This window comes from Cavia porcellus, unplaced genomic scaffold (assembly GCF_034190915.1).
Source record: "Cavia porcellus strain 051 isolate PalLab524CR breed Dunkin Hartley unplaced genomic scaffold, mCavPor4.1 scaffold_3, whole genome shotgun sequence".
Lineage (NCBI taxonomy): Eukaryota > Metazoa > Chordata > Mammalia > Rodentia > Caviidae > Cavia > Cavia porcellus.
Window position 1 is genome coordinate 102,607,849 of NW_026947486.1, and position 23,419 is coordinate 102,631,267.

The following is a 23,419-nucleotide window of genomic DNA, read 5'->3' on the forward strand; positions in this document are numbered from 1 at the left end:
CTTCTGCCTCGTGCAAAGGAAAGACAAAACACCAAAGTACGGGGAAGAAGTGGGTATTTTTGTAAGTTAGAAGTTATTCCCAGGAAGAGACAGAAGCTACCTTCGCAAGTCAGCAGGGGAGAGAGAGGGGAAATCCCAAAAGACCTCACCCAGAGGATAAAAAAAAAGACTAGGGCAGCCATTCGAATATATGTAAATGTGGAGACACTCCAAGGCTGGTTTCTAACTACATACCCAAGTACGGGCAACACAAATACAGACCTTCAGTTTTTAAGAGGCACCTGTATGCATTCACACAATTTTAAGGCTGGGGGCCTTCTCATGGCCAATTGTTTCAAGCATTTCTTGTTTGACATTGCCACCTACAGACTGAAATGAAGATGTTCACCTCAGCATTACAGAGTGAGCAGAACAGAAAACCACCAGTGTCTCCATTTCAGCCACAGCCTTCATGAAAAATAAGATTTTAAACTGAATTTTCTGTTTATTTCTTTCAACTATTGTTTGCCTAAATTACCAAGAGATGCATGCAAATTAGCAGAGATTATACTAGAAGCATGCATATGAGAAAACCTCCAAGGCTTGTCATTTAAGTTTTATTCTTTACGTGTAAATAATTCAGAAGATAGAAATTGAGTACTGCAATATGAAAGGAGTTTATCGTCATTTCAAGGGAACAACAGATTAGAAGACACAGAAACAACTCCAAAAACACTCAGCCACCTTATCTTTGACAAAAGAACCAAACATGTTCACTGGAAGAAAGATCTCCTCTTTAATAAATGGTACGGGTAAAGCTGGCTCTCCATATGCCAAAGACTGAAACTAGCCCTATGTCTACCACCATGCACTAAACTAAAGTCAAAATGGGTCAAATATCTAAATATTAAAACAGAAACACTAAATCTACTGGAAGAGAAAACAGAAATCGTGGCGACAGTGGGATAGGCAGAGACTTCATGAACAAAACCCAGATCACATGGGGAATATCACAAAAAAATCAACAACTGGAATCTCATATTATTAAAAAGCTTTTGCACAAAAAAAGAAATCACCAACAGATTGAAAATACAACCTGTAGAGAAAAAAAAAAAGAAAATACAACTTGTAGAGTGGGAAAAAATGTCAGCCAGTTGTGCCTTAGACAAAGGACTTATATCTAGAACATACAAAGAATTGAAAAAAATCAGACCTACCAAATTCAAAGATCCAGTACAAAAACTGGTATCTGAAATGAATATGCACTTCTCAGATGAAACAAACAGCAAACGAAATTATGAAAAAAATGTTCAACATCATTGGTCATTTGACAGATGCAATTTAAAACAACACTGAGATTCTCACTGCAGAAAGAATAGATTTCATCAAGAAATTAACCAACAAGAAATGCTGGAGACTGTCGGGAAATAGGAACTCTTCTCCACTGTTGGTGGGACTGTAGACTGGTGCAACCACTGTGAAAAATAAGTATAGAGATTCCTTAAAAAGAGAGGATTAGCGGTCTCATTTGACTCAGCTATTTCCTTTCTGGATATCTTCTTGGAAGAATCAAAAACATTATATCACAGCCATGTTATATGCACCCATGTTCACAGCAGCACAATTTGTAATAGCCAGATCTTGAAAACAACCAAAATGCCCATCAACTGAGGAATGGATAAAAAAAGATGTGGTATTTTACATTGAGATATTCATAAATAAATGGATTCAACTTGAGACCATACTCATGAGTGAAATACATCAAACTCATGTGTGTAAACATCATATTGTCTCCCTAGTGTAATAAGCTGAAATAATAAAGAAGATCCAAAATGTACAACAGATATTGTGAAATAGGAAGAAACTGTTCAAAAGGAAAGAGGAGCTAGGGCGGGGAAAGTGGGAAATGAATGAAGAGAAAAGTAAAAAAGTACAAAATAGTTATACTACTGGTTTCTCTTAATTCATTGAAAGAAAGGTTTGTGCTAATATCATTTGGATTTTTTAATGCCCATATATTGTACTCTGAGCAACTACTTTGGAAATAACAATATATATTAAATTTTGTTATTCTCCTGTTACTTTGCTTTCACACTTGGTTTATTTTTTCCACAAAATAAAAAAAAAAATCTAAAAGAATAAAGTAAAATTCTCTAGGAAAAACTACTGACCAAAATCAAGTAAATGGGGTATTATAATTCCCCAAATATTTGAGAATCTCCAACTCAGTTGTGTAACAAATTTTAAATCGTAATAGTGGAATGTCTCCCTACGCTTATGTATAAAATCAAATTCCTAACATAGGGAAACATAGAAATAGTCTATCACATAGAGTTAAAATAGAAACCTCTATAAACAACAGCAAATGTCTACCATTTGAGGTACCATCTCTTTCCAGTATATATCCAGACTTATTCTCATACCAGAAGGAAAAGAATGTATGCTCATACAAATGTCTAAGATGAGAGATCTCATTTTACTAGCATGAAGAGATATGCCCTTATACAAATAGAACATTTATATATTCAAGGGAAATGCCTCTGAGTGATCTTTTCTTTATTGTAGATTTGTAGTAAAGTATTAGTACATTCCTCACAGAGATTTTACAAAGCACACGAGTTTTAGGACTATGCTTCGCTCTTAATACTCTTTTTTCCCCCATGGCTGGAAATCAAACCCAGGGCCTTATGCATTCTACTCTGCTATATCCCCAGCCCTGACCCCTTCTTGAATTGAAGAATCAGGAAGGAACTCCCAGGGGAGGAGGAGCAAGGAAGATTGTACAGCATACACAGGACCTAAGCTGCATCTATGCTTTCTTTCTAAAGCCAAACGCTTGGTATATACATTATATTTACTGTTTTTTGTATACTTGAATTATTTCATGTTTTTTTCTCTAAAGAGTAACTGGTGCCTGGCAGGTGGAAGATGAATAGAGTTGATATCAGGCACAGTACCAGCCATCCAGGTACTTACTATGTATTACTTCAACTAATCCTCATATCAACCTTGCAAGGTTGGTGACTTTATCTTCATTTTGCAATTAAGAAAACTAAAGCTTAGAAACTAAGTGAATTACCTTGGGTAACCCAGTTTCTTAAATGGCAGGATTTAAAATTGAGACAATGTGAAAGTGGTCAAACTTTAAGGCTTAGATCACATAGGGGCATGTGGGGATGGTGGCATGCAGTGCTCATGGGATCCACTCCACAACAGAGTGCGACTAATGGAAACCATAAAAGCAAAACTTAAAATCTCTAGAAATCTCTGTAGTGGCGTGTGATAAATGTTTATTCAAGAAAATGTACTAAAGCTCATAAAGAACAGGGAGAACGTTTGGCATTTGAGCCACAACCTACTCTATTTTTCTCTCCCTTCCTCCCAGACCAGTTTGACAGATGCTCCACTCCAGGCAAGAACAGTCAAGAAAACAGGTCTCTTAATCACTCAGCTTCCAATCAATAAGTATTTTTCACCAAAAGGATAGGTCACTGGCACATCTCATGTGCTTCAACTCTGAGTAAATTCACAGTGTGGCTCAGAAGTACGAAGGACATTTCCTGCATCCAGCACACCATGCAGCACTGAAGCTGTACCTTAGCAGAGAAAATACTAGGGCCCCACCTCCTCACTCCAGCTCACTTAAAGGCAGAGATTCCATATTGGGTGAGACAAATTGAGAAGACCAAAAGCTGCCACCCTGCTCACTGCCTAGAGTAGTGACTCAGAGATTTTTGCCAAGGGGGGAACAGGAAGAGAAATTAAGTTCTCCCAAGGAACTGGTTTTATTTAGAAAAAGAGAGTGGGAGAAATTCTAGCCTAAGGGATCTTGCAAAAACAATGGAGAATTTCCTAGTAAGCAAATAAAAGGAGGCTGATAACTCCTCTTACTTAAGACCAATAACCTATACTATGGGCCAGTTAGGTCACAAAAGAGATCCAGGGAAAGAGAGAATTAGCAATGCTAAGAGTCAGACAAAACCCTGAAGTCTGGTCTCAAAAGCTATCCTCACTTGAACTTACTTAAATCAGATGGCAAAACAATTTATGCTCCCAGAGAACTGTCAGAATATTAAAGCCAGTCAGTTGGAAATTAGTGGATCACAATATTGGGGAATGATTCTAAATTGGGGTCAACAAAGAGATTAGGAAGAGAGGTGGATAAAGAGATTCCTACCCAAACGAGTATCTTTCCAGAGGTTGTATAGTGTGGGGAAATAGACTTCATTAAAATAGTCCAGTTAGGTTACAAAAAAAAAAAAAAAGAGTAAACAACCATAAAAAGCCCCAAAGAAGGAGTAATGGAGTCAATATGCACAGCTCTGAAACCTAAAATTAGCCGGGCATGGTGGCACATGCCTGTTAATCCCAGCACTCAGGAGGCTGAGGTAGGAGGATCCTTGCAAGTTCAAGATCAGCCTAGGCTACAAAGTCAACTCAAGGTCAGCCTGAACTGCAGAGTTCCTGACTCAAAAAACAAGCAAACAAACAAACAAATCTAAAATTAACTAAGCTACCTATTTTTTTCATCAAAAACTGAATGACGTACTAAGATGCAGAAATGCATAACCCAGTCTACAGCCATACCACCCTGAAGGTGCTCTATCTCATCTGATCTCAGAAGCTAAGCAGGGTCAGGTCTGGTTAATACTTGGATGGGAGAAATGCATAATCTATACCCTAAGTAAAAAATAAAAGACAACAGAAATTGTCTTGAGAGCAATCAAAAGGAAGACTAAACAGACTTCAAAGTACCCATTAAATATATTCAAAGAATCAAAGGAAACCTAGGGAAAGAGTTTCAGCCACAAGAGAAACTACAATTCCCATGAAGCAAGCTCTGCCATGTTGATGGGTTAGAGTCTCACCCAGAAGAGAAATCATGCTTTCCTGTAAAGCAAGCTCTGCCAGATTGGAAAGAGTCTTAGGCAGAAGAGAAGTCACATCTTCCTGGGAAGCAGGTCCTGCCATTGGGATTGGAAAGAACCTCATCCAGAAGAGAAACTATGCCTTCTTATGAAGCAGGCTCCACCATGCTGATGGGTAAGAGCCTCAGCCAGAAAAGAAACCCTGCCTTCCTGTAAACCAGCTGGTTCCCGGGCTAAAAACCCAGAAGAGCATTCTCCACACCCCACTAATTTGGAGGACTGATTTGGAGGATTCAGCAACTGAAGGGAAATAGCTTGATACTTGTACTGTTTGGTTGCCTCTGCAGACCGGGGGCTGGTGGTCTGGGCATCTACATGGAGGATGGCAGTGTGCACTGTGATAACTGTGGGGCATTTCCTCCTGTCTTGCTTTTGAAATCCAAAGTTTTGTTCCACTTTACTGTTTTGTTTTATCCCTGTGTCTGGGATAAACCTGAGCAACTATTTTGAAGATAACAATGTGCAGTATTGTTCTCACTGTTTTGTTTTGTTCCAAAGTATTGTTTTGTTTTATTCAATGTTATGTTTTGATTGGTTTTATTCTGTTTGCTTTGTCTAATTTTGCCATGTATGATGGTATGGACAACTACAGTGAAGATAGCAAGATATATTATGGTAGCCATTGTTGATTTCCTACTATCCTGTTTTAAGTTTTGTGCCACTTTCACTCTTTGTTTTGATTGGATTTATTCTGTTTTGTTTTGTTGGGTTTTATTCTGTTTAAAAGAAAATTTTTAAAAAGGAAGCCCAAAGATGTAAAGGCAGCTGGATACCAAAGTCTCCTTAAATAAAGACTCTCAAATAAAGACAAATCATGAAAAAGATATAAATGAAACATTTTGAATTCAAAGCACAATAACTGAAACTTAAATTATAAGTAGGGAATACCAGCAGTGAACCCAAAGATAGATTGACAGAGATTGTGCAAACTGAAAAACAGAGAGAATAAAGAAAGTAAAGAGAACCTTAGAGAAATAGATGGCATCTTTAAACACAACAACATATGCATAAAGGGCATAGCAAAGGGGAGAAAATGGAGTGGAAGAGATACTCCAAGAAACAAAGAACTGAAAAATTCTGACTTGGGGAAAATATTAATCTATAAACTAAGATGGTTAATAAATTCCACATAGGACAAATGGAAAGAAACCTATATTCAGACAAACTACATTAAAAATGCTGAAAAACAAAGAGAATCTTAGAAGTAGAAAGAAATAAGGAATCCCTCCTGGGAGCCTGGATAACAGTAACAGCTGATTTTTCATCTGAATCATGGGGGCCAGAAGACAGTGGGCTATCATACCCAAATGAGTGAAAGAACAAAACCGCCAAACAACAACGCTGTGTCTAAACACACTACCTTTAAAAATTGATGGCAGAATGGAAACATCCCCAGAGTCCCCTCCCCAAAAACTGAGGCAATCCTTTGCTAGAAAACCTACCTTACAATAAATACTAAATGAAGTTCTTCAGGCTGAAAACAAATAAATCCAGATGTACATTAACTTCACTCATAAAAACAAAAAACACCAGCAAAGATAATTAGGCAGTCATGAAACACATATACGCTTGCTTCTTCTCTAACTGATATAAAAGCAAATGTGCATAGTAAAATTATATAAAAATTTATCTTCACCTGATCTACCAGAAATGCTAACAAAAGTTCTTCAACTGAAAGAGACATTAATAAGAAGAAAGCAGGGCTGGGGATTTAGCTCAGTGGCATAAGCACTTGCCTTGCAAGCAGGCGGTCATGAGTTCGATCTCCGGTACCAAAAGGAAAAAAAAAAAAAAGAATAAAGCATGACAAAGTAGAAAAAATCACTAGTAAGAGTTACTTTGTAAATTCAGAATGCTCTAATATTGAAATTATATGTAGCCCACTTCTTTAGCATGAAGGCTAAAAATTGAAAAGTAATATAATACATTAGTATTTTAAGAGGTGACATAGAAAGATGCAAAATGGGACATCAAAAATTGGAGAATAACATGTAAGTGCAGATTTTTATTACTATATTTTCTGTTTCTCCCTTTTGATGTTTCTGTCCTTTATGACCATGTTCAGTTACTATCATTTCAAAATAGTCTGCTACCATCAAAAGATATTTTTTTAACTTTCAAGGCAACCACGAGGCAAAAACCTAAAATAGACAAACAACAAATAATAAATAAGGACTCAAAACACACTACCAGAGCAAATCACTTGATCACAAAAGACTATGAGGGAGCAAGAAAAAAAAAAGATGAATGACAAAAATCTAGAAAACAAGTTACAAAATAGCTACAGTAAAAATAAGATGCTCAATACAAATAGAATTCAAAAGAAAGCAGAGCAGCCATAATTATCTCAGATAAAATAGCTTTTAAATCAAAAGCAGGGGCTGGGGATTTAGCTCAGTGGCGTAAGAGCCTGCCTGACAAGTGCGAGGTTGTGAGTTCGATCCCCAGCACCAATAGAAAAAAAAATCAAAAGCAGTAAACATAAAAAGAAATCATTATGTAAAGAAAAGTGGTTAATTCAGTAAGAAAAAACAATTGTAACTATATAGGCACCTATATCAGAACACTCAGATATACAAAGCAAATATTAATAGATATAATGGGAGAGAGAGATTATAATACAATAAGAAAGAGGACTTCTAACAGTCTACTTTCAGCAATGCACAGATCATCCAATCAGAAAATTAACAAGAAAACCCAGCAGAGCAAAACTGCATTCCACACCAAATGGATTTAGTATGTATCCATTAACATTCCATCCAACAGATATAAAACACCTACTTTTGGGGCTGGGGATTTAGCTCAGCAGCATAAGCACCTGCCTTGCAAGCAGGTGGTCATGAGTTCGATCCCCGGTACCGATAAAAATGAAAAAGACAAAAAAAAAAAAAAAACAAAAAAACATACACTTTTCTCATTAGCATGCAAAACATTCTTCCAGATAGATCATACGACAGGCCAGAAAACAAGTCTCAAGAAATGTGCAAGAAACAAAATCATAGTGCATATCTTTCCTGACTCTGACGCAACAAAACCAGAAATCAGTAAATAGAAAAACTTGGGAAACTATAGAAATACATGGAAATTAAGCAACTTACACTTGAACAACTAATGAATTCATGGAGGAAGAATTTAAGCAGGAAACTGAAAACAAATTCTTGAAACAAATGAAAATAAATATACAATGTAACAAAACCTGTAAGATGTAAGGAAAACAGTAGTAACAGGAAAATTTAAAGTAGTAAGTGTCTGCATCAAAACATCAGGAAGAGGGCAGCCATGAGCCAGGCCAATCCCTTCCTGTGAGCCAGTGGTAGCCATGCAGCCTGGGAACAGAACCAGGAAGAAGCTAAGCCCTTCCTACAAGCCAGCAGCATTTGTGGGCTGGGCCAGCTCCTTCCTGTGAGCCAGCCAGCATGTGGACTGGAAGACAGGAATGCCAAGCCCCTCTCCCCCTTCAGTAAGCAACCAGCTAATTTGGAGAAATACAGGCTGAGTTGATAGCTAGTGACGTTTTAAAACTTCCTATATTGCTTGCCTCTATTGTTTGATTGATTTTGCAGGTCTAAAGACCATAATCTAAGCATCTGTTTAGAGGACAACAATATGCAATATAGCAAGTATGGGGGATTTCCTTCTGAAGGTGGTAGCCATTGTTAATTCCCTATTATCTTGTTTTAAAACCCTGTATCATTTTCCTTGTTTTGCTTGGTTTGGTTTTATTCTTTTTCTTCTGTTTGATTTTATTATAGCTGGTGGTTGTGGGCAGCTATTTTGAAGATAACAATATATATTATGGTAGCCATTGTGGATTTCCTATTAACTTGTTTTGAAGTCCTGTATTGCTTTCATTGTTATGTTTTGATTAGTCTTATTCTTTTATGTTTTGTTTGATTTTCCTAGGTCTGATGGCACGAACAGCTATTTTGAAGATTATAAGAGGCATTATGGTAGCCATTGTTGATTTCTGATTACCTTGTTTTGAAATCCGGTATCACTTTCACTGTTTTCTTTTGATTGGCTTTATTCTGTTTTATTTTGTTTAGTTTTATTCTCTTTAAACTAAAAAAAGCAGGGCCGGGAGTTTAGCTCAGCAGAGTAAGTACCTGCCTGGCAAATGTGAGGTCATGAGTTTGATCCCTGGTACCAAAATAAAATAAAATAAAACAAAGCAGAAAGAGCTCAACCTATAGCTGTACCACAAGGAACTAGAAAAATGAGGAAAAAATAAAATTCAAAATTAGCATAATAAATGAAACAATAAAGACCAGAGCAGAAGTAAACAAAACAGAGACAAAAATAAAACACATCAATGATATGAAGGGATTGTTCTATGAAATATAAACCAAATTGACAAATCCTTAGTTACACTGACTAAAAATATATATATGAGATTAAAATAAATAAAAGAGATGAAACCAGAAGTTCCTTTAAGTTAAAGACATTATCTTAGTGATACACATATACCCATATTTATAACAGCACAACTCACTTTAGCTAAATCTTGGAAATGACCTGTATGTCCATCAACAGACAAATGGATAAAGAAAATGTGGCATTTACACACAATGTCGTACTACTTAGCCATAGAGAAAGTTAAATTTGAATCATTTGTAACAAAATGGATGCACTTTGAGACCTTAATGCTAAGTAAAATGAATCAGATGCAAAGCCTAAATATCATATGGTTTCTCTTATATGAGAAGCTCAAAGTATAAATAAAAAGCAAAATAAGATAGATAACAGCCAAGGGGAATGAAATCAAGAGATGGAGTGAGGAGGAGGCCAGACAAGGAAAGGGGTCAAAAATGGAATTTAGATGTGATATATATATATGCACTATCTCTACACAATGAATGCAAACATGTTGTATTATTACATTTCTCATTGCTGAGACAAAAATATATGACAGCCACAAGTTAAAGGGGGAAATGTTTGTTTAGCTTACAGTTTGCAGAGGGGCAACAGTTCATGGATTACATGGAAAAGGCAACCATTTATGGAAGACAGAAAAAGCAAGCAAGGAGAGAGAGAGAAAGAGAGAGAGAGAGAGAGAGAGAAAGAGAGAGAGAGAGAGAGAGAGAGAGAGAGAGAGACAGAGAGAGAGAGAAAAGCTTCTTTCTGTCCCTTATGTAATATGTAGGTTACTGCTCTAGGGTGGGGGTAGCACTCACACCCTTAATCCCAAGGACTAGACCATGAATCAATCACAAACTCTAGAAGCCCACTCCCATGACTGCATGAGGCTTTCAAGGGACATTTAGACACAAACCATAATATATGCATTGAAAATATTTGCAAAAAAGGGAAAGGACCTCAAGAGATAGATGGGAAGGAGGAAAAGGAGATAAAATGAATAGAACTAAGATGTGTTATGTACATGTACCAATTCCCCACAAGATATGTAGACATTATGTACTACAAACATGTACTATTAAAAAAATCATACAAATATTGAAAAATCAGTGACTATATGTGGTGGTGCACATCTTCAATCCCAGCATTCAAGAGGCTGAGGCAGGAGGATCACTACAAGCTCAAGGATGGCTTGGTCTACATAGTGAGTTCAAGGCCAGTTTGAACTACATAGCAAAATGTTGTTTCAAAAAAAAATCAGAGATGAAAAACAGGATAATACAACTGATACCACAGAAATACAAAATATCATTAAAAGTTGTTATGAACATTGCCAATAAATTTGATAATATAGAAGAAATGGATAAATTCCTGCATATATACACCTTACCATGCAAAGAAATAGAAAATCCTAACAAACCAATATTGAGTAATGAGATGGAGTCACTAATTACAAAAAAAAAACACCCCAAAACCTTCTGTTTTTTAAAAAATGCTCCGGAGCAGATGACTTTATTGCTCAATTCTACCAAACATTTACAGAAGAACAACTACCATTTCTTCTTAAATTATTCCAAACAGTTGAAGAGGAAAAAAATTTTCCAAACTCATTCTAGCAGACCAGCATTACTCTAATACAAAAACCAGACAAAGACACAACAAAGAAAGAAAACTACAGTGAAATACCTATGATGAATACAGATGCAAAAATCCTCAATGAAATATTAACAAAAAGAATTAAGCAGCACATTATAAAGATTAGTTACCAAGTGACTAGGTATGCAAGATTGGTTCAATGTGTGTAAACCAATAAAACAGATATACCACATCAATACAGGAAGGACAAAAATACTTGACCATTTCAATAGAGGCAGAGAAGGCGTTTGATAAAATTCAATATCCTTCATGATAAAAACCCTGAACAAATGAGGAATAAATATAACTTGTCATAGTAGGCATTATAAGAAACTGACAGCTAAGATCTAGATAGAGCAAGCAGGCCCAATTTCACATTTATTCAACTTGGTACTTGAAACCTTAGCCAGGGAAATCATGCAAAAGAAAGGAAGAATGTGTATTCAAACCGGAAAAGAAAAAGACAGACTCCTATGACTTGCAGATGACATATTAGATACAAGACTCTGAAGACACTACCAAGAAATTATTAGAACTAATAGACAAATTTAGCAAAGCTGCAGATATAAAATAAACATACAGAAATCAGTAGCATTGCTATACATCAAGAGCAAATTATCTGTAACTACAAAAAATAAAATACTCAAGAAGAAACCAAATAGGTAAAAGAACTGTACACTGACTAGTATGAAACACCGCTGAAAGAAAGTGAACAAGATGCAGAAAAATGGAAAGACATCTTGTGTTTATGGATTAGAAGAAATAATATTTTTATAATGTCCATTCTATCCCCAAAAGATCTACAGACTCAGTACAATCTTTATCAAAATCCAAATGACATTCTTCCCACAACTAGAAAAAACAATCCTAAAATCTATATAACACTAAAGGAAAGGCCTAAGTAGTCAAATCAATCTTGAACAAAAAAGAACAAAGCAGGATGTATTACACAACCTGATTTCAAAATATACTACAAACTTGTAGTAATCAAAACAGCCTGATGTGCATATGAATAGAGATACACAGTCTAATGGCACAGAGGGCCTGGGAGTAAATCCAGCTGATTTTCAAAAAGGTGCTCAGAAAGGACTGGATAAAGGATAGTCTTTTCAGTAAATCATGTAGAGAAATTTGGATATCCACCTACATAAAAATGAAGCTAGATTCCCTACCTCTCAACAGTTACAAAAATCAACATAAAGTGGACTCCAGGCTTAAACGCCAGAATTACAGCTGTGAGTGTACAAGAAGAAAACATAGAGCAAATGCTTTAGGATATTAAAAGGAGCAACAATTTTGGGGGTAAGCTCCCAAGCTTACAAAAAATAAAAGCAAAACTACACGAGTAGTATTGCCTCAAGCTATAAAGCTTATATACAGCACAGGAAACAACGTGAAGAGAGACTACAGAATAGGGGAAAGTATTTTCAAGCTATGCATCTGACAAGGAGTTAAAAAACCAGAATATATAAGAAACTCAAAAAACCTGAATAGAAAAAAAAAGTTCATTAAAAAAGTGGACAACAGACCTAAATGTATATTTCTCAAAAGAAGATGTATGAATGGACAACAGAGACATGGAAAAATACTTCAGGTCACCAATCATGGAAATTCAAATCAAAGCTATGATGAGCTATATCACTTCACTCCAGGAAGAACTGCTCTCATTAAAGGAACAAAAGAATGAATGCTGGTTAGGATACACAGAAAAGGGAAACTTTGCAACAACACTTATCATGGGAAAGAAAATAAGTACATCCTCCATAAAAATGGAGGTTCCTCAAAAAATTAAAAATACAACTATTGTATAATACAGCAATCTACTACTGAATGTTTATACAAAGGAAGTGAAACCATCTGCACACTCACATTTATCACAACACTATTCAAAATTACCAAGATGTTGGAACAACGTAAGTGTCTGTCAATCAATGAATGGATAAAGAAAATGTGGCATAATACAGAATGGAATATTATTCAGCCACTTAAAAGGATTATCTCACTTAACATTAAAGTGTCGAGGTGCATCCATTTCCCCACAAATGAGCAGAGTTGTACTCCATTGTGTGCAAATGCAGTACATTTTCTTTATCCATTCATCTACTGATAGACATACAAGTGGCTTCCAAGACTCAGCTATTATGAATTGTGCTGCTATAAATATATGTATGCATATACCACTATAATGTGATGTCTTTAACTCTTTGTGAAGATATCCAGAAGGAAAATAGCTGGGTTAAATGGAATTTCTGATTTTAGTGGGGTTTTTTATTGGTACCAGGGATTGAACTCATGACTACGTGCTTGCAAGGCAGGCACTTATACCACTGAGCTAAATCCCCAGCCCCAGGCTTTAGTGTTTTGAAGAATACCCATCTGATTTCCCTACTGGTTGTACTAGTTTATGTTCCCAACATCAGTGTACAGGTGTTCCCTTTTTCCTTTCAGCCTCTCCAGCTTTTGTTATTATTTGATTTCTTGATGATGGTTATTCCTTTTGGAATCTCGGTGTGGTTTTAATTTGCATTTCTCTAATGGCCAGCCATGTGAAGGATGCTTGATTATCACATGGGTTCTCTTATGTGAGAAATCCAGAGTGAAAAATAAAAGATAGATATTAGGAAGCAGGGAGACAAATTTTTCGTAAAGGGAGAGGGGATCAAGAGATGGAGGGAGAGGAAGGCTAGGAGATGAACAAGGGAGTCAGAATGTGTGATGTACGTGTACTAACTCCACACAAGGAGTATAAACATTATGTGTCGAACACATGTACCCCAAAACAGGCAAGGAGATCAAGAGATGGGAGGAGCGGGGAGGGGAAGGGAAAGAGATCAAAAAAGGAATGAGGACACATTATGCACATGTACCAGCTCCATATCAGGATGCAAACAGCATGTACTGTATATGTGTACTAATAAAGTAACTTTTTAAAAAAGACGCTATCTTCTCAATGTCAACATGGAAACAAACGGAGATCATTATGTTAAATGAAGTAATCCAGGCACAGAAAGAAATGTATTGTATGAGCTCAATCATGTATGGAATCTAAAAACGCTGATGTTAAAGGAAGTTCTGGCTAGAATGGTGGTTACTTGAGGTTAGAGGGAATGGGGTGGGAAGGGATGGGGAAACTTGATCAGTGGTGGTAAGTTACAGTTAGAAAGAAGTATGACGCTCTAGTGTCCTATTGGACAGTAAGGCGGCTACATATGACAATAATGCAGGGCACATTTCAAATAGCTACGAGAGAAGAATTTGAAAGTTTTCACAATACAGGCATGATAAATGTTCAAGGGGATAGACAGATACTGGTTAAACTGGTTAAAACATGAGATAATGTACACATGTATTGAAACCAAATTAAGAAAAGATACAATAAGCAAAGATCTGAACAGATATGTCTCCAAATAAATATACACAAATTGACACTCAGCATAGCAGTCACTAAGAAAATGCCAGTCAATATCACAGCGAGAAACTATTTCTAACCCACTCATACAACTATAATTAAAAAAAAAAAAACTGGCAACAGCAAATGGTGCTGAGGGTGTAGAGGAAATGGAACTCTCACACACCACCAGTGGGAAATAAACTCTTGCATCTGCTTTGGAAAACAGTCTGACTGTTGCTGTAAACGTGAAGCACACCATCACCATGTAACCCAGCAGTTCTACTCCTGGTTACCTACCTGAGAGACATGAAAACAAATGCCTATGCAAATACTTGTGTATGAATTTTGAAAGCAGCATTACTTATTATAATCCATCAGCTGGGAAATGGAAGAACAATAAGTGGCATCCGTAAAATAGAGTATTATTTAGCAGTTTTTAAAATGGTGTGCTGATACATACTGCAATATGAGTGAACCTTAAAAACATTATGCTAAGTGAAAGAAGCCAGTCACAAGGGGCCACATGTTATATAATTGTACATGAATAAAATATCCAGGATAATCAAATCCAGAGTGGTATTGAAGTGCAGTTAGTGTAGTTACCTTGGGCTGGTAGGATTAAAGGGAAATATAGAGTAGTTGTGAATGGATATAGGTTTGTTTGAAAATCATGAAAGTGTTCTAAAACTAATGATGATGATAGTTGCAAATATTCTGAAAATGAATGCTCTGCATACTTTAGTAGTTGAATTATATGCTCTGGGAATTTTTTATATCAATAAAACTCTTGTAAAAAAAGGAAAAGATAATGTTCTATTATTTAAACTGAGCAATGGGCACCTGGGCACGCTCATTTTATTACAATTCTTAAATTAACATTTGGATTCTTCTCTGGGTTAAAATATGTATCTTAATGAAAACACTTTTTAGGAGTCTGACAGACTTGGATTCTGACTCAACCACTTCACAACTACAAATTTTCAGGTAGACCACCTAGCCTAAGCCCTCCAGGGACTTATCTGTAAAGTAGAGGAAGGCAACCCCTTGATAGGTTTTTACATCATGTGCCTGTGCATTGTCCATTATTATTAGCTAACAATAGCTGTAAGTGGTTGAACCACTTGCCTGAAAAATTCCTTCATAGCCTATTTTGTTTTAAATTGAATCTTCCACATTTGTTATTTCACAAGAGTTCAAAACTTTGATGGCAGATAAAAATGACTTTCAGGTAGGATCAAACCTTCAAAATGACCTTACACAATAGCTCTAGAATGCCAGTAAAGCACCCAGCAAGGGGAAAACCAAAATTTATGTCACCTCTGAAATTCGGAGTCAGTGAATTTTCTAGCGTGGATCTGGGAGTTGTAATGTAGGCCTGATAGGAGCAGAATACTGCAGTATCTACAATCCATGTGTGGTTTGCATCTAATAGGCTAAAATACCTCTGTTGGTCTTGCTATTATGCCACCTACATATCCAATATATGTCTTAAAAAGTCAAAGTGTGCCTTTGGGCATGGCCAGAATGAAATTGTAGGGGATGGGCAGCGAGAGGCTAAGAGCAGACAGGAGAAATGTGGCATTCATCTGGGTCCCTTGTAAAGACTTCATTCTTAAAGGAGAAGCTATTATTTTGTTCTCCATGAACCTGCAATAATTCAGTACATCCACATAAGTTATTAGAGCTGTTCATGCAAAGACTGTCCGCCACCACTCATAGTAAGGGCTGGTTTCCTTCTGCCCTTCCTTATCAACATCTATCTTTTAGTCAAGTCATTTCATGAGATATATTCCACCCATTCAGATAAAACATTCACTGGCACAGGGAAGTCTAAACCTTTGGATCTAGACAGAATTTTGGTTCAGTAAGGCCTTTCCTGACACTTCTCCACTCTCTCATCCCACTAAGTTCATACTACATTGTAAAGTCCCCTGGCATCCTTTTAATTATTCTTTTGAAATACAGCACATTCACAATGTTTAACTTATTATCTATATTCCCCTCAAGATTCTGTGCTCTATGAGGGAAGGGCCCTTTTCTGCCTTGTTCTCTCCTTCTCCCTCATCAGCTAATACAGGACCACACATATAGTATGAAGTCAATATATTATTTGTTAGATTAATGAGTGATTGATCCATGTAACAGTGAATAAATTCTTGGCATCAAAAGCAAGACAATAGAGTTCAACCAAAGATCTTGCATTTCCAATGATGTGGTCTTAAGAAAGTATCTTATTGCAAAACCAGCTAGTTGGAGAAACATTAATGATTTACCTATGCTGGGTGAGCACATTTACAGCTGATGGGTGATTTGCACAGTAAGCCAGATACATCGATTTAAAATGAGGCATGAGATTCAGTAGACAACCTCCTACTTTGTGTTGATTTTCTGGAAACCTGTGAGCAATACAGACAAAACACAGAATGTAAAATAGGAAACAAAAGGTAAAGGAAAATGATTCCAGTTAAACCTGGCAGCAGGTAAACAATCTGAACGTCTCATCACAGTTAAATAGAAAAGTATATCAGAAACCATTTTTTCCATGAAATGAAGCTTTTGATCACTACTTTAACCTTAGACTCTAAACAGTCCTAAGATCCAGAGTCAAATACGTACCTGGTATTAGTAGGTAGAGTTGTTTGTTTCTGATTTATATTCAAACTTAGCTTGACATGCTAAAAGTATTCTTAGCTAAAATAAGAAATCTTAAATACAGGCAAAACTAACCTAACATAATTCAAAAGCAACACTCCACAAAAATATTATGAAGTCTTCTTGGCCCAGTGATTACAAGGCAGATGCCTTCAATTTTTAAAAAATTATTTTAAATTACACATTACCTGTTTTCACTTGTAGAACAATTAGAAAAGCATAAGAAACATTACTCAGACCCGCATCATTTGGTGATATCTATTATAGCTTTTGACATATTCCAAGAGCCTCTTTCTATATCTTCCTCTATAAAACGGAAACCATAAATAACATTTATAAATCTAGTTTTTAAAGTACCCCTTTCAGTGAACATCTGTGTGTAAGAATTATCCAGATTCCTATGGGATTTGAAGCAGATACTCGGGTGTCTGTAGTGTGGAATCTCTTCATCTTCTTGACAACCACCTATATACCATAAGGCTCAAGCGATGTGGAATCACCCTAATTTCTCTACAGAAATCAGAAAGTCGCACATCTCAGCAATCAGCTCGCCATCCAAAATGTGTTACGATTCACATATACTCTTCCCTCCTCAGTTTCCATGTGTTTCAACTCAATTTAATAGACAAGATACTCGAAGTGATTTTTAAAATGCAAACTGCAGCTGAGGATGGGGCTCAGTGGTACAGAGTGAAATCCAGATGACTTCTCCAATTAATTTGCAATGTACAAAAGTGAAGGATATCAAAAGTGTCATCCATGGCCAATTAAGACCTTCTATATATCTTATATCTTATAGTGATCATTATATCTTATAGTGATCATATGCAATAAATTGGTGTGATTTTTAATTAAAATCAGAAATAATTTGCTAGGTGTAGAACTTTGATAAACATCTAATGAGAGTCTGTATTATTGCTTTGTTCTAGGACAATGTGTTAAAGCTGTAGCAAATGCATAAAATATTCTCATCTAAGACAACAGTTAAGAAGAAAACAAAAGCCCATCAACAATATCACTGGTCATCCTAACAAATATGCCACACTTACTTTGAACATTCTTCCAGAGCTTGGCAGAGTGTCTGTTGAAATGTACATATTTCCTCAAAGTTTCCCAGTAAAGATGTAAACTCCACAGTACTCAGACTGGAAAAAATGCATGTAATTTTTGTTAGTGGAACTTAAGGATGACTTTAGAAACTGTCTATAGAAACTGTAATATAGTTAGCTGATAGATGCTTAAGACAGTATCTTGCAAATATGAGAGGAACAATTCCTGTGTTTCAACTTTTCCTTTTCAATTTATAAGAACTCATGCTCTCAGGAAAGTTCCTTAAGTTTCTTTATTTGGTTTTCCTTTTCTATAACAAGAATGCTGATCTTAAGGAAAATGAGTGGCCATAGGGCATATTTAAGTGTTTTATAAATCCATGAAAAAAATTAATAAGTGCTTAATACTTAATATAGCTTAGTGTTTAAACAGACAAAATGCATCAAAATAAATGAAAAATAAATGTTGGTTGAAAGTAAATGCAAAGATTTTTGTTTATCTTCCTCTAGAGGAACTAGAAAAGTAACTGGAACATATATATGTTACAATAATACACAGAAAAAAAATACTTTACTCCTGAAGCAAGATGCTCACAAATCAACTAAAAGAGATCTTTATGAAAGGCAGTAGGTGGGAAAAGCAAAGCTAATGTTTTATGGTTTATTTGTTTGAGTTTGGAAAGGAGTAGAGTCAAAAAAAAGCAAGCTATAGAAGCTTATCTGGGGACTCTGCTTGAAGAAGGTTCTTGTCCATTCTTGCTTTACCAAACACTAAATGATAAGCACAGCCATACCTCATAAAGTGCTGAGCACATGTACAAGCATTTTGCAAATGAGAACTCACTTTAACCTTGCAATAACCCTGTGAGATAAGTACTCTTACTGTCTGCATTTGTAGGTGACAAAACCAAGAGGGGTCACTGAAAGTCACAAAGTCAATGAATGACAAAGACAGGCATTAAGCAAAACACATGCTAGTTTCAGATTGCATGCTCTTTATCTCTTCTTTTGGAGCATCTTTTCTAAAAAAGAATAAAAAAAATAGAGGCCAGTGTGTGCCCCATGCCCTTAGGAACATAATAATCTCCAGTGAGTAGTTTCAAGAGAATAATTTTTTGCTGAGTAAAACAAAAAGGGAAGACCTAAACACACATTACCAGTAACTGCTAAGAATAAAAAGCTCCTGGTTCCTCTGCTACAATGCGCTCCTGGGCCATGAGCTGGAAAGCCCCTCTGCAAGTGTGGAAAGCGAAAGCATCAGCCTGTGGCCTCCCAGTTCTCCTTGGGGCACTGACACTCAGGAGCTCAGGAAGCCTGGCTGGGGCTCTATCAGGTCCCTTCAGAATCAGACAGTGTAAGCAGCGTGCTTTGCTTAAATCTTCTGGGGCCAAAAAACAACTTGGAAGAACTGCGGACTGTAACTGCACACTGGACATATTTAGAGCTCAGGTCTGACTCAGTTCTCTCACCTCCTCTTCCTGGCTTCTCTTCATGTCTTTTTCTCTCATTGTTTCCTGATTGCCAATCAGTCTCTCCCTCATCAGATACCTTCCCATCTCCCCTCCCAGGGTGACCACTTCAGCTTCCCTCTGGCATCCCCAGATCACAGAGGGACATTTCCCACAGTGAGAGGCGTGACAGATCAAACATGGCCACTTGCTGCTGTGTGACTAGCAAGATAGGCAACCTGTCCACACCTCTGCTTCCTATCTGTACAATGAGAATGGTGCTTTTACATAGAGGCCCAGGCTGGACCATGCCCTGTGGTTCCATCTGGCTTTAAGAACCATGATTCACAGCACACTGAATACTTCAATAGCAATAACAACAAACACTTTGCTGTTGACTACTAGTAAATTCTTACAAATGCAAGGGTTGTGTGTGTGTGTGTGCACGTGTATGTGTGTGTGTGCATGTGTATGTATGTTTGTGTGTGTGTGTGTGTGTGTGTGTGTGTGCGTGTGTGTGAGAAATCCTTCCATACTGAAGAAAGATTCCCATGGTGCCATAAGAATGACTAAGTTAGAAATTTAGCAAAACATTATGCTCAACAAACATGATTTGGAAAAAGGGGAGGGGATCCATGAATGTGAAACTTATTTAAGTCTGAAGTTGATTAGTAGGCAACTCTCTTCTTTTCTTATGAGCAGCAGTTGGCTCTTACTGAGGTAGAGGAGGCGGATTTATCCTCCATTAAGTGGGCTGACTGACTCACTTTCTATTTGACTTATAACTCATGATATCTAGAGAAATGTACTCATGTAATACAAATAAATGCAGTTAGCCACATTTTTTGTTGGAGAAAGTTTCAAATATAGTCACTTTTTGAAATGCACTGTGCCTACCAGCATTAAAAAAGGTCAATTTTTTTTTCAAAACTAAATTTTCAATTCAAGCCTTAGACAATCACTTCAGACTTCTAAAACCAAAATAAGGTTGGAACACTTTGTTTTAAAATCACTTTAGGGAGAAGGGGAAGTAAAAGAAAAAATTTAAAAATAAGTACTAGTTAGCCAGGCACAGTTACACACACCCATAATCTCAGCTACTCAGGCGGTTGTAGCGTGCGGACAGCAATTTTCAAGACCAGCCTGGCCAATTTAGGAAGATCTCATCACAAAATAACATTTTTTAAGGGCCGGGGATGCAGCCCACACACATAAAGATGAAAAAACACTTCAATATCTCATTATCATTCACATTTGCCTGAGTGAAACACTGGCATGAATTCTTAGGAACATTCACAAAATTCCACACTCTTTCCACTCTCAGAGCCTGGGAAAGAAGAGTTCTGCCCCGGCAAGCAAAGGTCACAGTGAGCATGAGAATTTCCATTTTCTGTGCTTTCTCAATGAAAGCACCAGGGAGTCTCTTTTCTGTAAGGAGAAGCGGACACATGACTATAAAAATGTGCAAGAAATGTGGAAGCTAACAAAGCTGATCTCATAGAAGCAAGAGAGGAGCAGCGGTTTCCAGAGCCTGGGAAGTGAGCGGGGGCAGTGTGCAAAAGGATGGTTAACAGATGCAGCCGGATAGGAGAATGACTTCGAACATTCTGCGGCACAGCAGGGTAACTGCGTTTGATGACAATTAATTGTGTATTTCAGAATAGCGGGCAGGGGAGCTTTGAATCTTCCCAACATAAAGCAGTGAGAAACCTTTGAGGCGATGGATATGCCACTTAGTATGATATGAACAGTACATATTATAAACATATACTGACAGATCACATTCTACTGCACAAAAATGTATGGTGATTACATGGCAGTTACATTTTTAACTAAAAAAAATTAAATGGAGAAGAGGCAAAAACATACAAGATAAAAACTGTAACAGATAGAAATGCAGATATGTTCATTCCTTCCACAGAAAGCAAGCGAAGCTCTCCAAAAGCAACATCTTGCATAATTTCTGTTGCCCTGACCATGTTCTTGGCAACTTGTGATCTGTGGAATTTCTTCTAAAGGGCAAAATCAATTATTCAGTGACATAAGAGTAATGACTCCATATGCTGACATTATCCTGCTTTATTTAGTAAAGGATTTAAAATAAAAAAATTAAAACCTTAGCCAAGTGTGTTAGCACATGCTTGTAATCCCAGCACACAGGAGGCTGAGGCAGGGGACTGCCATAAGTTTGAGGCTAGCCTGAGCTGTACAGTGAGTTCAAGGCCATCCTGAACTACACAGTGAGACCTTGCAAAAAAAAGTAAATAAACAAAATTCAAAAATATTTAAATCTTACTTGTTATTGGATTGCAGAGGTTTTAAGTAAGTTAAAAGAAGAGATTGAAGTTCTTTAGCATACTCTTTTTCAGTATCCAAGATGTTCTGTAACACCTACAGAGAAACAAAGGTAGAGGTATAATAATTTTCAAGACAGCCCAAGGTCAAGTATAGTTTTAATTAAATTACTTGTAAAAAAGTTCTACTTAAGCACCTTAAGTAACAAACATTATTTCAGTATAGCCAACTATTTTAATAACAACGTGACAACTGACTGTATTTTATAACTCATACAAAGACTTTTCAGAGTTACCCATAACTGAAGGAGTCTTAACATTTACACAGTATTGTTCAGAAGGTTTTCACATGCTTTAGATGATGTTATCCTCAGGAAAAGCCTCAGTTAACAAAGGATCATTATTTCCATTTTGCAGATGAGAAATTGAGACTAGCTACCTTAAAACACATAGATGTGATGTCAGAATAAATTAAGGGTAACTGTGACGTCAGACATTACATGAGATTTTTGTTTCCATTGCTTCTGATAAGACCTTTAGGGAATGAAATCTGAAAATGCATTGAATTTTTAAGCAAAGTTACAACTCATCTTTTAAAAGACATGAGTATGAACAATCCAAAGGGAAAAAGAGGCTGAACTGTGGGGAATTTAATAAAAGGGAATAACACAGTGTTTTTTAAGTTTTATTAACACAAAATCCTATAAGCAAAACAATCAAGGTGGGCCCACAATTTCTGTTTCCCCACCAGTCTGAGGGTCAGACCCCAATTCCCAGCCTGTTCTGGGGAAAGGTACAAACTTCATTACAAGCTCACGTAGGTGACCAACTTAACCTATTAGTGTATAGTCTTTCTTATCTTCTAATAATCCAATGGAAAATGAACTTAGGGCCTGCTTTATGGCAACTGCAGGGCTGCCCTCAGAAAGCTTCCATTCTTCTTTTGCATACTCAGTAGGGGATTATTACATAACAGAATGACCTATGTTTAGCCAGGAGTACTCTAGCAAAATGCCACACATCCTCAGTTGGTTCCCTCTGTCTGTAGGTTCTACATGTGCAGGGTTCTGGATCCATGGGTTTCCACGGCTACAGAGTTTAATCAACCAAAAATTGAAAATATTGATTAAAAACTGCATCTGTTCTGAGCACATTCAGATTTTTTGCTTGTCTTTATTCTCTATATAGTACAAGTGGACAACTACTTACATTGTACTCGTTATTGTAAGTATCCTAGAGGCTATTCAAAGTAAATCAAAGAATGTGTATGGTTATATACAAATACTATGCCATTCTCTCTAAGGGCTTTTAGTGTCCACAGAGTCTGCTGTCTGAGAGGTGTCATGGAACTGATCCCCTATCATCCTGAAGGGCAACTATACTCACAAGACAGTGCATGATGGTCTGCTTTGGAAAAGTGAATGGTCAAAGCAAGCAGAGGCCCAGGTAACTGCGGGCTTTCTGGGAAACAACAGGACTGGAGGATGGTAGTGCTGGCTCTGCTGCTGACTTACAGGTTGTTTCAATTTCAGGTCTTAACTTGCTCAGTTCACATTGTGATGTTTCAGCTGCCTCACAGGCCACTGTGAAGTAGCAGTGGGACACTGGACAGGCAGGTGCTGGGTGAATGCGAAACACTCTGACCAGTTTAAGCTCAAAATGTGGTTTTCAACAGCAGCACTATTGA

At 36.9% G+C, this 23,419-nt stretch overlaps 1 protein-coding gene across 7 annotated transcripts in view; it reads right to left on the bottom strand.

Annotated features, from left to right (window-relative positions):
- Positions 1-23,419, bottom strand: part of Arhgef6 (Rac/Cdc42 guanine nucleotide exchange factor 6) — a 121,806-nt gene that overhangs the window by 29,405 nt on the left and 68,982 nt on the right. For all 7 annotated transcript variants that reach the window (XM_063246461.1, XM_063246456.1, XM_063246458.1 and 4 more), the window contains 3 exons: positions 21,735-21,829; positions 17,991-18,086; positions 16,563-16,685 (listed from right to left, as the gene is read on the bottom strand). In XM_063246461.1, coding sequence (XP_063102531.1) covers positions 16,563-16,685; positions 17,991-18,086; positions 21,735-21,829 — 314 coding nt within the window. The remainder of the gene's footprint in view (positions 1-16,562; positions 16,686-17,990; positions 18,087-21,734; positions 21,830-23,419) is intronic.